The sequence below is a fragment of the Diorhabda sublineata genome, chromosome 3 (genome assembly GCF_026230105.1).
Source record: "Diorhabda sublineata isolate icDioSubl1.1 chromosome 3, icDioSubl1.1, whole genome shotgun sequence".
In the NCBI taxonomy this organism is placed as follows: Eukaryota; Metazoa; Arthropoda; class Insecta; order Coleoptera; family Chrysomelidae; genus Diorhabda; species Diorhabda sublineata.
This window is the reverse complement of record NC_079476.1, coordinates 23,823,546-23,839,378: the sequence shown is the minus strand read 5'-3', so window position 1 is coordinate 23,839,378 and position 15,833 is coordinate 23,823,546. Positions and strand designations below refer to the sequence as shown.

General features: G+C 29.8%; 2 protein-coding genes across 2 annotated transcripts; both read left to right on the top strand.

Annotated features, from left to right (window-relative positions):
- Positions 1-781: 781 nt before the first annotated feature.
- Positions 782-4,801, top strand: LOC130441727 (probable RNA-binding protein 46). Its single transcript, XM_056775508.1, has 6 exons — positions 782-1,483; positions 2,708-2,885; positions 3,271-3,367; positions 3,430-3,568; positions 3,650-3,691; positions 4,730-4,801. The coding sequence occupies exons 1-6, from the start codon at positions 782-784 to the stop codon at positions 4,799-4,801; spliced, it is 1,230 nt and encodes a 409-aa protein (XP_056631486.1).
- A 7,242-nt stretch (positions 4,802-12,043) lies between these two features.
- On the top strand, positions 12,044-15,159 carry LOC130441726 (probable RNA-binding protein 46). The gene is made up of 3 exons (XM_056775507.1): positions 12,044-12,474; positions 14,230-14,404; positions 15,073-15,159. The coding sequence occupies exons 1-3, from the start codon at positions 12,044-12,046 to the stop codon at positions 15,157-15,159; spliced, it is 693 nt and encodes a 230-aa protein (XP_056631485.1).
- The last annotated feature ends 674 nt before the right edge of the window (positions 15,160-15,833 follow it).

Below are 15,833 nucleotides of genomic sequence, written 5' to 3'. Positions count from 1 at the left end.
ATTATTTCGTCACATTTATAAAAATTATTATTGGGAAAAAGTGTATATAAATAAATAACATATGACATATAAACGGATTTAAAATTTAAAGGACATAATTCTAGGTTTCCCTGAATATGTAAATATATATTTCTTTATATAAATGTATCTGATTTTTTCCATGGTATATTTTTGCTTTTAAACTTGTTTTCAATATTGTGTATTAATATAGTGATTCATTATAAGAGTCGTAGAAATGCTATTTGATAAATGTAACTATAAACATATTTTATTCGGCAGGTAGTTAATTCATTGGTCAATTCTCTCGCTGTAAGTAGGCAGGGCATAAATGTGGTACCTACCCAATTAGTACAGAAGCGCAGGTAAAATAAAATGGTGAACTGAATTCGCCAGCATACTCAACATTAAAATACTAATGAATGAAATATAAGAAAATGTGGAAATAGATTGGGTAAAGAATTGAGATGAAAATAAAAATTAAAGAAAAATCATTCCTACTCGCATTAAAAATTTCTAGTATTTGCCCATACTTCCCCTATTAGCATAGAAGATTACTGTTTCACCTAAATAGCTACTTTAAAAAGAAATGCAATGTGTCAGCATATGAGAGTGGGAACTATTATTCTAATACTCCAATAGAAAAATTTGGCGCTAATAAATGATGCTCTCCCGCCTTATGTTAAAATGCATATATATATCGATCCTAGCCAAACTGTCTCATATTATTTTAATTGATTTTCTTAACTGTAGTGTTTGATTAAAGTGAATATAATTTTCAATTATGGTAATTATTGAAGAAAATTCGACTCAAGAAAGAATCATCGAAGAAAAACGACGAGCCAGGTTAACTAGAAGATTGAAAAATTTAACTGATAAATCAGGATATGAGATCATACAAATAAATGGTCAAAGAATATATGCTCCCCCGGCCTCCACTAACATACAGCAGCCGCCGAAAGGATGTGAAATTTTTATTGGAAAAATATCAAGAACGATTTATGAAGACGAACTGATTCCTTTATTCGAAAAGGTTGGACCTTTGTATAAATTTCGACTGATGCTTGATTTTAACGAAAAATCGAGAGGATACGCATTTGCTACATTCTTTAATGCAGAGGACGCCAATAGGGCTATTAAAAAATTCAATAATTATGAAATTCGTCCCAATGTGCATATCGGAGTTTATAAATCTGTGGATAATTGTAAACTTTTCATTGGAAATTTACCAAACGATAAAACGCGGGAAGAAATATATGAAATGGTACACGCATACGTCAGTGGAGTAGTTGATATTTTGATGTTTCAAGATTATAATAATACTAATCTGAATCGAGGTTATGCTTTTATAGAATTTGATAATCATAGAAGTGCAGCTATGGCTAGAAGACAGCTCACTCCAAACAATCTTCGTGCCTGGAATAGAACTCTGTATGTCGACTGGGCTGATCCTATTCCAGAAATAAATAAGGAGACAATGTCACATGTAAGTAGTTTTGATATATTAACGTAGACCCTACAAAATTCAAGTTCCTGTACGTAAATAAAAAGATATTGTACACAATTTTTATGTTACAATATTGTGTTTTAAATTCAATAATTAATTTTGTTTTGTTACTCCATACAAAATTTAAAGTTATGAAGAAAGTTGTAGAGTACCTATCGGACACACCAATATACTTTTTACTTTCAATCGCGCCATTTATTTCAATTCGACGCCATTATCTGAAACCTTCCCGCTAAATCTTAATACATTCATTTTGACTGAAGCTTATTATTTTTATATAAAATTTATATCGAAATTAAGTATTATATTTTTAGGACAAATAATTATATTTTTTAATAATCTATATAAAATGTATGTATAACTTATTCAAGTATCTAAGCAGTTTTGTGATTTATTTTTGATCTCGAATAAATTTTTTTTCGGAATGAATGAAGGAAATTAATGCAGTCATTGCATATTTTGAGGATTATTTAAGAGTAGTAAATAAATTTATAAACTGCAGTTGATATTCATCCCGAATACATTTAACTTCATAAATTCGACTGAAATTTTTTGTCTACATGCCTGGGATCTATTAATAGTTTTTTTTTCCACTCAGAGAATAAGAAGGTACCTAATAATTGCGACTGGTGGGTCATAAAGATACACTGAAGCTATAAAATATGTACAATAAAAACAATATGTTTCTCAAATTTTATGAGAAAAAATACCTATTTTATATAACCCTTGAGAAAAAGAATAAACCGACCATGGATTTATTATACCATTGCAACAACACAAAAATAGATAATCTCTTTCAAGTGTTGTCGGTACGTTTGGTTGAAAATATAAACACTTAGATTGTTTTCTTTTCTCCCTATACAAAATAAGTGCAATTTTTCCTAGAAATGTATCGATTTGAAATAAAAGGAGATAAGGTTTTATATAGAATTTAGAATAACACAACAATGGTGTTCTTTCTTCATGTTAACACCTAAATATTAAATAGGTAATATTTTCAAATGAATAATTAAAAAAAATATCTAATTAGATTAAATCTTATAAAAATAATCAAAATCATGTATATTGCAACTAAGTTGAGTTGTAAATGCTTAAAATCAATCAATATTAGGAGTAAAATATAGCTATTTGATTTTATATTGTTTTTGTATATATTACTTGTTATCATTACATGAACATTGCAGTTCTCGTTTTTTGTTATAGGTGACAATTTTGTATTTGAGTAATCTACCACCAAATTTCAACGCTAACGAAATTCGAGCATGTATTTGCATTAAAATCAACCCCCAAATTGTGCTTAAAGTGTACAAAAAGCACAATTACGCATTTGTTCATTTTATCAATAGAGGTGCAGCTGAATATGCTTACAAGAGGTTATTAAGTGAGTACCAATAGTCCACTAGGTATATTAAAATTGATATCCAATTTGAAACGCCAATTTGTGTGTTAAAATTTAAATTTCATTTAAATCAATTTAAAAACGAAAAATTCAATCATATCATTAGTAAAACACTATGAATATTAACACTCACAATTACACTATTTAACGCGCGTTTCGATAATAAGAGAAGTGTTCATCTTCAGTCTCTGAAGACGATAACTTGGTTATCGAAACGCGCTTCAGACAGTGTAATTGTGAGTGTTGGTGTAGTGGTAGTGTAAACAGTGTATTCAGTATGGCTACATTCGTTTATTACAATATATTTAAAGTAAGATAATCATAAAGGATCTAGCTTGTAAGTGCAATTAATTTGTATAATTTTCAGATTTTTCTATAGTGCACTACCAAATAAACGTCGAATGGGCGAGACCTCGTTGTTACAGTAAAAAATTCAGAGATAATTATCTTGATCATTTTTGTATGTAAGTATTTCATCTCGTGTTTTACTTCTAAAATTGCAACTGAAGAAAAAATTTATTTACAGATCCGTACCACCGAAAATACGAAAAAAAATCAGGAACAAACGTTCGAATTCTGGTAGTAGCTCCTGCACTTCTACAGAAAGTACTATAATAAACAATAGTACTCAATTATACTCATTAGCATGCAGTGCTTCTAATATGGTGAGTTAATTATAAACCCTGATTAATTTAGAGCTTTAATTTTAATATGAATTCTTATTTTACCTATCCATCTTGTTACAGGGATTGTCGTTCTCCGAGCATACCGTATCCAATAACTTGCCGGTGAGTATATAAGATGATTTTTAATTATAACTAGTTGACCCGACAAACGTTGTCCTGTCTTAACAATGAATATTTAATTCGAATTAGTTTTGGAATATATCGGACAGACCGTTTAAAGTTATTCCAAAAAAACATTTAAAAAAAATTTTTCGTATTTTTTTTGAGATTCCTCAAAATCTACCGATCTGAATCGATCCAAATTGTATTCAAAATACCGTGGTCAAGTTGTCCAAAAGTTATAAGAGGTTTACACACACACACACACACACACACACACACACACACACACACACACACACACACACACACACACACACACACACACACACACACACATACACGGTGTTTGCAATAAGGAACCTGTTAAATGATATATTTGTCCATAAATCTTGAAAGTTGGCATGAAATTTTCTTGAATAACTTTTGTTGCACCAAATGACGTCATTTGTAAACAATTATTGTTTTGCTGAATATGAGTTTAAAACCTGGCCCATTTCCGGAAACCAATGAAGGTAATGGTTTTGGTGGCGACACCAATGGCGTCAATTTGACTTGACCGTTGACGAAGCACAATCCATGAGCTTCATTTTTTAACATAAATTCCTTACAATATTGCCAAACATCGTTCATTGGTCCAATAGTAACGATTTTCTGTGAACTGTACTAGATTTCTACGTTACCACGTGGACATAATGTCAGATAACAGGTTGGCAAAGATTGCAAAGGAAGATAAACCGAATACATCCCGACCACCTACAAGATGATATGAAAGTTGGTCTTATCATCCCAGCTGCAGCTAAGCAACCATTAATGTAAACACAGGACTAAGTCCTAACGTACGATGAAGTAAAAAATTTTTATGTTGTTAATTTGGATTCCATCGATTCCGCGCTTCGCGTTGCTCGTCAGTTTGACTTGCTCTTGTATATCTTTGACTCAACGACTAAAGTTTGTAGGTCTAATTGCTAGCATTTTTAAAAACGAAAATCAACTGTAAATTAAATTTATATAGATTTAATATTTTTTTACATTTTTCAGGAGAACTATAACTTGTATACTTATTTCGGATCTTCCTTCGATATTTGCCCTTTTCTCAACACAGGCAAATGATTTTAAACATTGTTAATAATGTTTTTCGTCAGTTTTATTTTTATTTACTACCGTATGTAATTTCAATCTATATATTCAACCTCATTTGATATATCTACAGCTTTTTTGAATTATTGATGATAACTAATTGAAATAAGATTATATATAATCGGAAAAATAAACATTTATTATATTTTTTTAATGAAAAGTGAAATATATTTTGCCGAAATAAAAAAATTATCGATTTTAATTAATCAATAAAATGTTTTTATTCAATACTTAAGATTTCCATATTTGACTTTTTATATGGTGCAAACCTCGGTATTTTTTTTAATTTGCCATAGGTTAAAACAATTCTCGACTTTTGTATTTGTCTTTTTTTAATTGCATCATTCAGTTAATTATCATCTTATCAGCTGTATTGATAAAGTTCAAGGACGAATAACTGTCTGTCTATCTTACCTTATAAACTAGTTGTGACATAATAGACAATTTTTCGTCGATGTGCATGTTACATTTTTTCGACGACCTCTACAAATAAGTACACACACATATGTTAGAGCCTCTAATGTTTTCCACTCACCGATCATAATTTTAATCAAAATATATTCCGATTTGACGCGCAACAACCTTATATTTTGAATATGGATCGTACAGTGTGTGCAATTATTGATATTATTCCTGCTGTCCAAGATATGAAAGAGAAATTTTCATTCAGGGTAATGCTGCTTAAGTAAGACTATTTCCAAAATAACTCTATTGGAGTACTTTACATGTTAAACTGCTGTTTGAGACGGTTCTTTTTATTAAGCCGAAACTTGTGTCGCTTTCCGTCAGTGTGTACATCCACTATGTGCTTCGAGCGAAAAATAGATCAGGCTGCACTCGGTATCATAGTGTCAATAAATTAACGACTCACGCTTTTTTCGCTTGGAACCCGAAACGTTCCGTCCAGTCAACTGAAGACAGTTTCGCGCAGTGACAACCCGGCTTTAGGTTTTTCAATCCTCCTTGATTGCACAGAAATTGAAAAATCTATTGATTATTGTGAACATTAATATTTACGTTACGGTTTCATTTACACCTAACAGTTAATGGATTTCATAAATGATGGAGTTAACAACAGTTAATAACTGTTATTGTCGCAAGCACATCTTTTTATTCAATCGTAAATTTACGTAAAGTGACTCAATCTCCACTATTATACCGTGGCGCAACAAAACTTTCGTACACAAATAGTCATTCGGGAATTATTGTTTGTAGAGGTCGACGAAAGTCATATTAATTTGATATATCTTTAGTTACCTACCGTTGTTTTTTAAACTTTTGAAATTTTATAGGTAGCTAAAGTATAGTCTACGTCAGGGGTGAGCAAATTCTAAGCGCTGGCCAAAATTAAATTTTCAAAATATCTCTCGGTCCGCGAACGTCATGCACACGCAAAGTTTTTCTCCATGTCCATGATATATTTCCGACAAAAATATATGAGTATCATTTTAAAGCGTTTAGACGGAGAAATTTGACAGAAATAATAAATTGTCCACTTTTGCAATGACGAGTATGCGATCAGTGCTAAATCATTATAAACAGTACTTGTGCTTCGACCTGTCGTCCCTCGAAGAGTGCACGTTCAATCTATATAGTAAGTCGATTACTTGTTTTATGAGAGTAGGGATATAATTGAAGCTATTCGAAATTATTGTTGATTCTATTGAAATCGCTTGTAAGACATTAAAAAAATTGTATGCAGGATTTTTTAACGGGTCGGATAAAGTAAGCCCACCCCTGGTCTACATGTTTTAAATATCTATGTTTAAAGTTTTTATAGGGCTTCAAACAAGTGTTACTTAAAAACTCGTCGAAAAAAGGACGATATTCTCAGAAAACGATTTTATCTAGAATTTTTACGTCTCTGTATCTGAATTGTTTACCAAATATATGGAAAAAATCGAAGGTATCTTAGCGATACAACAAATTCTACTATATTACAAATCTTCAATAATACATTTAGTTATTTTTTTTTTGTTAAGATTGTGATAAATAATTATCAATTTACTACTAAAGCTCACATCCAATTCTCCCATCCAAAATAAAAAGTTTTATAGGGAGATACGAGAGGGTTCATTTAGATATGTTTTAGGTCAGCCGATTGTATTCGATAAATGAGATTTTGATCTAAAGTCGTAACATTGATAACCGAATACCTGAATTAATCATCAAACGTAATATTCAATAACTATCATTTTTATCTTTGAGGGCCAATAATGTTTTTTCCAATACTAATTGTTTCACGTTGATAGCTAAATTTTAATGAAGTACAAAAAACTTTGTTTGAAGCCCTAACCCTAGTTATATAGTTTATATATACATCTATTGAATTGAATGAAGTTTCTTATGTAACTATTCAATATTTAATCACTGAATAGGTGAAAAAATCTCGATCCAGTGAAATAGTAAAAATACCAAAGAATGTCTCTTAAGCACATTAATTAAAATGGTGACATAATATTGGATCGATTTTTTTTCATCTATTGTAGTATTTAGTTTAGGTATTGTTGTGTTACAATATATCATATATACAATTTTGAGGTATCATATAACTTTTATATTTCTACCTTTAGTTGATGGAAATTTAAAGATTCGTTCCAAACTTTCAGTAAACGAATTAGAGAATAGAATTGTTAAAAAATTGTCTCACAATTTGCAATAGTAGGTTGGAACATTATTGTCTAATCTATACGAGGAGGCACAAATCAAACTCTTGAAATTTCTACTACGATTATGTTTATTCATTTTAAACTACTTTTTCTATTTACAGTCATATTATTAATATTTTATTCTAAATTATATTTTCAAGAACATTATTGATATTATCTTTAGTCGTTTTTTACGAATATCTTTTTATTTACTCACTAACGTAATACTTTATGTAATTAGAAATGATTATTTAAGGTACCACCAGTATATTATGTATCAAATGTCTAGTTTTACAAAAATTAGATGTGCCTCCCAATTCATCAACTACTGAATTAACTTTTATATCAATTTTTACCGTAAATACAGTATGTTTCAAATAAAACCGTCGTTTCTTTATACAAGATCTTTTGACCTATATGTAGCACATTCCTCCGTCTTCAAAGTTCTACCTTTGGTTACCTTCATACCACACATTGCTGACATAACTTTCATCTACATTGTTGTCAGGACTTAGGAAAGTTGCTGTTTTGGGATATTATACAAGTAGTCGCATGGTGCTAAATCTGGCGATGTGGACAGATATGAAGACTTTAGTGGCGATTTGTGACATGGTGCGTTGTCATGATGAAGAAGAAAACTTTTCATGTTTTAATGTCTCTATTTTCGCTTATCGTTTCGTAATTTTTCATTGAAAAGATGCATTTTTTATCGTTTTTCATGAATAAATTATAAAGCTTTACTTTTATCTGGAAAATCATTTAGGACAAAAATGAAGCTAATTACAAAAACTAAGATTCGTTTTTTAAAGATCTCTGTAAATTTAATAAATGTAAATAAATTGAGTTATTGCTCGTTGAAGGATAGCTATTTTAGGGGGACCGAAATTGAAAACCTTTAACCTCAAATAACTTAAAAATGATGAAATTTTTGGGAAAAACATATTCTTCAAAGCACATAGAAAAACCTATAAAATGAGCCAAAAGTCTTTTGCATAAGAATTGCTATAAACCAAGACTGGTTTATAACTAAAATAAGGTTTCTTCTTTTTTGAAAAAAGTATAATCATTGATGACCGTAATTGAAATTAATCGTAATCGTCTTTTAACTTCATTTATGTTTTATTGATATGATCTATGTGATTTAACCGGTTTTGAATGCTTATTTTCTAAGAAATAATTCATTAAATTGAACATTGTATTTCCCTAATCTTAAAAAAAAGAATTTTTCTTAAATAAACCAAAAACTATTTATATCCTGAGAAAGTGACCAAAATTTTGATCTTCTTTAAATGTATCATAAAGGAGATACATTAGTTCAAACTATCCATTTGTACCAAATGTGGCTTATGCAACCCCTTTGAACTGTACTTTTTTCGAAATTGGAGGTTGAAAAAAGGTTTTAGTTTTAAGTACTTGAAATCCCCTACAAAATGCTTTTTTAAAAAAGTTTTTAGATGAAAAATTGAGCGAGTTATAGTCGAAAAACCAACTGTTTTTTTTTAAATTCGGAGCACGAATTTCTGGAGCATTGGAAAAAGAGAAACTTAGAATGTATAAACGCAGCAACAGCTGGCACGAACGATAAGAAGAAGATATTAGTGATGATGAAATATAATTATTCAAAATTGCTTTTTATGTTATTTTCTAAATAAAAAATTTTATTGATTATAAAAATCTTTTTTTTATATTTTTTTGTTAGAAAATTTTTTTAAATTTTTGGTCATTGTAGGTGAGTTTCATAAGGGTTGAAATATTTAAAAAGCAACCCTTCTTAAAAATACTGACGAAATATTCTCAATTCAATATAAATACACTTTTGAATAATTTTTAATTATAAGAGAATTGTTGAGATTATTTTTTAACTTTTCATATGATTAGGGGATGATTTGAAGGGGTTGCATGCATCTGATTGATCATAAACGTGTTTGAGAATGTCAACAAATTTACGAATAATACATTTAAACTTGATTTCACCCGAAACATGCATAAAAACAGAGTAGAGCTTGAATTCAAATTTATATGAAAATCGAAATTATAAAAAAGTTTTTAATATTACTACCCTCAGAGGATGGTCTTTGGAGACGTTGCTAATATTACTACCCTCAGAGAATATTATTTAATAATTATTACAATAATTATTGTTAAATAATTGTTTCAGAATATCAATAGATCTAAGAATAATCCATTTAAACTGTATTTCACTAAAATACATGCTAAGTTCGAAGATTTTCAAACTTTTTACTGGGTAGTTTTAACCCCTAAAAAATAGAAAGCACCCTTCGGTACAGGGTAGATTTTGAATAAGAGGGTAAGTAGAGCTTGAATACAAATTTTCATAAAAATCGACGTTGATAACAAAATTCCAGTTTTAACGTTTTTTACCGTTGGTTCCTGGCATACATCAATTTTGACCTCTTGTCAATGAGACAATTTTCATCTCCACGTTAAAGGTTTGGTAATGAAATAAAATACATTTTAAAATTAAAATTTAAACTCGTATAGACTTTCCTTTTTCATTCATAGTGGAAAAGATGTGGATAGAAACTTGTATCAAATTTTACAAGACTATAACCAAGAAAAGACACCCTATGTTCTGGAGGAATGCTTCAATTAAATGTAGATTATATTTCTGATACAAAGACTGCTTGTCTAATGTTATTGTTCATTGATAAATTTAAGTATTTTTTTATCACTTTCAAAATACTACTTTTACTACTGTTCGAGATTATTGCTATAATTTTGACGACGGAAAATGTGCAAAAGGAAGCGAAAATATTTAAGACAAGTAAATTCATCACTCTTAAGTAATAAAGTGAGAAAATTTTGTCGTACACGGTTAGTAGCTATAAAAAAAATAACTATAAAAAGTTGTGTTAGGTCTGAAAAGCCAGAAATAGCGATCTAAGTAATATCCTCGCCAGATGGTCGGGATTCGTCTGGATTGTCCCGACATGTCATATAATGTCCAGACTCCCGATAAAATGTTCCTACACCCAGCTTCTTGTGAATTTTTTTTAAATACCGAAATTTAATAGGTAATACCTCACTGTTTCAAAATCTTGAACGGAATAAAATTTTGATTCGGAATATTTATCTCCATGCTAATCCTAAAATCTGATCTGATCTGATCAGCGTTTCCTTAAATTTTAATGATTACTGCCAAGTATCGGTGTTAATTGTGAATCCATTCTGTATTTCAACAAATTTCGTGATATGAACAGATTCCGCAAAATGGAAGTGGAGAATACTTTTTTCTAAATAACGTTGAGCTGAACAAAAAATATTCTACAAATGGAATTTTCAGTTTTTATCTCCAAGTTTTTTATTCCATTTTTTATCAAAGGTATTATTATAATATATACCGCTCAATATTTTAAAGAATTACCAGAATTAATATTTACTCTTCGGTGTACCTAAAAACTTCACGGAATCGTCAGAGAGAGTTGCCGACTTTAGGCGGCGTTCTTTGACAATAGTTTTTGCAAAAAACAACAAAATACCCAAGTGTGAATTGATCAGTAACCATTTAGACCGAGTTGTGAGTATAGGTGCTTGTGTTTTTAAGTGAAAATTTTATTATAAGAGGTAAATATTTCTTTTAATCGTTATTTTATAAATATTTTATTGTCTAGTAAGTTTCGAGTTGGTGTAATTATTAAAAATATAAATTTCGCAGAATTTCCTCATATTTATGCCACTATTTGATATGATAGCATTGTTCAATTTGTTCTTGATGTTTATCTAAACATATTTAAATATTTTATATCTACATATCACATAACACATTCAAATTTGTTTATTTAGAACCCCTTTATCGTTGAAAGAAGTTTATCTACGGTTATGATTATATAGGGTCACCAACTAAAATCTCTGACAAATATTTCAAATTTCTTGTGGACTCTAAGTCTAACCCGTTGACTCTTGATATAACATTTTTCTTCATATATTAGTGTAATTTCAAAAGGTCAGTGCCAAAATTTAATATGCATCTACAACTTTGTCTAAAATTAAACAATTGCTCAAGTCATTGGGAGACTTTGTATTGGACCTAAGATATCACGAAGATATATCGAGAAAATCGAAAAAAATGAATGTGGAAAGTGCCTACCTAGTATACTGAAAAAGATGCCTATTATCACATTGAAATTCATTTATAAATAAACTTTGAAGGCATCGCCAGTTTTCATATAAATAAGAATTTTTTATTTTTGCAACCGGCTTTTAAATTTTGAGTCTTGGTAATTCTCGTCAAAAAAATAACCGTAGATGTTCTTATCAAAAAAAAAAATAATCAGTATTAGGTTTATTATTATCTATAATTAGAAATACCTATTTTATAATATTCGTACAAAAACGTAGAAAATAAAAACATTGTGCAAATCAATCCCTTATAAAATATTATGTATCATAAAAAGCAGGTCATTTTTATTATCGTTATCTGGTTTCAGGAATTTTGGAACCTTTTTATTTATGGTTACATACCACCAATCAAAGATAAACAAACCTCCAGTTGAAAGACCCTATCTCATAATTCGAAATTACTTTACAAACCAGTGTTAGATACGCTATGGCTCTTGCGAACTTCGACATTGAATTAGTTAAATTTCAAAGAACTATAACTCTAGCTAAATCAAATTTTATTCCTGAATATGGATCCGAGATTTTCGTAACAAATCTGCCCTCATATGTATCAGATGAGGAATTGGTAACGTTTTTTCAAACAGCCGGAAACGTATTCAAAATTAAATTGATGTTGCAAGATCAAAACAAAAATAGAGGTTATTGTTATGTAACCTATATGGATCCCGATATGGCTAGATTAGCTGTCGACATACTAAATCGTATACCGTTCAAAGGTATTTATTTGAAGATCAAAAAACCGTTGGAAAACTGTAGAATTTTTTTGGGAGGAATACCTACCGATAAAACAAAGGACTCCGTTTGGCAAGAACTACTCAAAATAGGAGCTAAGAACATTGTTGATGTTATTATGTACAGGTGAGTTATTAAGTATTATTCTTATTATTTGAAAAAAAAGATGGGTAGTTGAGTTATGGTGTTTGGCAGTGGGGTAGCGTATTCTTTCTCCTCAAAATTGGTGTTGAGGCACATATGTGATATCGTCCTCATCTGCGGCAAACGCGGCACTATTAATAATTCAGTCAGTTAAGTACTTGGTAAATGCATTTTTTTTATATACCGATGGCCTCGCCTTAATCCGACTCTTATGCAGTACCATTTGATGAACTTTATTACGTTTGAATTCAGATTTACTGTTGTAATTGATAGAGTTTCCTTAAACAGTGTGATAATTGACATTTACAGGTTGAGGTCGGAAACTTTTCAGAAAAACCTCTTATGAATGTTATTTGATAAAAATAAATATTATAGGTTAGAAATATAAAATTTTTCGCATAATAGTAGAATAATGTTGCTATTGCATGCTCACATATTTCTCCTAACCCTATAAGAATAAGTTATTGAAATTATTTTACAGCTTTTGGATATTTTTCAGTTTCAATGAAAAGTCTTAATACAAAGCGCGGTAACTATAGTCACTTTTTTCATGTTTTCTTCAATGTTTAATTAAATTACCGATCGAATGAAATACGTTCAACGTCAGATATATTTTTTTGTTGCGGGTTTTTATAAGTTTAACACCAATATACCTGTAATATTTAATAAAATTTCATTCATATCATCACACAGGTTACGGATTGAAAATTATAAGTTACCTTCCGACATGTTTTTAAGCCACGCCTCCATGTTAGTTCTCAGTTTCGCAAACATAGCCCTTATAAACATATTTATTTATGTATTCTAATAAAAAACGAAAGTAAAATCTTATAAATGTATGAACAATGTATAATAAAACCTCACAATACAATTTGAAATTCAATATTCTAACTAGTTGATTATTATATTTTAAAAGCGTGCAGAACATAAAAATATAAGTAATGGTTTTATCCTTAAGGTGTCGGCTTGTGTTGAAGTGTACAAAATGTAAACAACGCTTTTATTTATGATTGCTCACTAGGCAAAATCTGAGAGAGAACAAAAAAATTGTGCTGACTATATTATATTGTCATCATCTAACAAGTAACATACATTACAATGTCTGTTTGAACTTTCTGAAAATTTAAGGTATTCCGTTTTTTACAATGTGGGAAATTTTATAAAATAGCTTTTAATTATTAAGGTTTTCATATTCTTCAGAATAGACTACAGGAGTGTGATGTCACACACCGTCATTGTTAGCGCAGGTCAGGAAACAAAGTGTTAACTGCGTGGATGATCGTATTTTCTTTGATAAATTTTCCAATTCCAATTTTCCTGGCACAAAACACAATACTATCTTGTATAACACTGAACTAATTAAACACTTTTTAAATAACTTAAAGAATACAGTGAACTATAACGATATGACGGCCGTGACGTCACGCTTAGGTTGTCTTATATATATCGAAACATGTTATTAACTTGGACATACTTTGTATATCAATCACCTTTATGAGAAAAATTGAATAGTTTTCTGAAAATACTATTAATTCGTTAGAAGCATGTTTCTAATAATATTTTGATTACGATTCTCTACAAGAATAAGAAAATTGAATGTCAATTAAAATTACGTTCAACATAAAAATATTGGTGAACCAATTGAGGAAATCAGATAGAAATATCTCTAATTTTTAGTGTGTAAAATTTAATATACAAATTTGATGGATTATTGTAATCCAAAATAACCATTTTTAGAGCTTATGATGATAGAGCTAAAAACAGGGGATTCGTATTTGTCCAATTTACGACTCATGAAGAAGCTGCATATTTTAGAGCTAAATATTATGATGTACTGCAGTTATGGGGTAGAAAAGTCGTTATCGATTGGTCTGTACCACTTCCAGAGGTCACAGACGATATTTTAGATAAGGTAATATTTTCGATATTTGTCGTTAATTCCAAAATTATACAAAAAGAAAATTAGTTGAAATCATAGTAATGATTAAGACATCAGGTAATTTGTATAATTGTATTGCATAATATCCACAAAATTGATGTTACTTCTAGTTTTTATTGTTTATTAAGTTTTTTATTTATTTTTATAGGTGAAAATTATATACTTGAGAAATTTGAACATCATTCAATCACCACAGGAGTTAGAGGCGATTATATATCAATTTACAAACAAAAAAAATATACAAAAAGTATACAAATTCAAAAATTATGCATTTATACATGTCAAAACTAGAGAATTAGCCGAGATGCTCATGAATTCGCTCAAAGGTATAAAATTTTTGCACATTAAAAATACTCCGCTATAAAATATTTTTCAGTATTCCTTTATTATATTTAAATATATAGTAATAATTAGTATAAGAAAAGTTTCAATTTTGTTAATTGCTCATGGTTTATCAAATTGTCGAATAAATCCGAAATATTCAGTTTCCGCAGGTGTTGCACACTATATTTTTTCAACGACCTACTCAAGAAGAATTTTTCATTTAAAACAAAATATTCTTGAAACAACAAACAAACTATTCAAAATTATTTGGTTCGTAAATAAGGAAATTCAGGTTTAAATTTACACAATTATAACAGGATTTGATAGAGTATATAAGTGCTACTTTAGATTTTCTAAAAGCATTTGACATCGATGTTTACCGCGCGGTTTTGCTGGATGCTTGATCCGTTTAAGGTCGAGCAAGAAATACAGGATTTTTTATTTTGATTAACGCACAACACACTTCACTCTCCAATGGTCTGAGCTACACTGACAGCGTGGGTAACCCATATATGTAAAACTCCTATCTGGACAGTTGATATGGGAAAAAAACGTCTCTACGTTACGGTGCCGACAATATTCATTTTCTCTCTCGTTCGCAACACTTTATCTATACTGCACATGCTTGAGAATGCGCAGAACAGAGCTGGAACCTCGGAGGATAGAGAAATCTTTGTCATTCTGTCTTCCTTAGTCGGAACACTTATAGAAACTGTTCATACCAAAAACTATTACATATATGGAATAACCTCCTCGCTATGTACAGTTGACATCGAAACTTTTTCTGTTCGTATCCTAAGTGTATTACCATTCTAGCTCATTATAAGGATGGACCAGTAGAAGTGGAATGGTCTAAACCACCTTGTCTGCAGACATCTCGGGAATACAGACAATTCAAAGTGTGAGTAGATGTTTATATTTGCATAATCGTTTTTTCAACATTGGTAATATAATTTTTATATAAAAAAATATATAGAAATTCACTAGAGTAGAATAGCAAGTTTGTTATATAGATTTTACCATTAATTTTTATAATACTTAGTATATATTGGATTATCAAATTTATCAAAATAAGGCA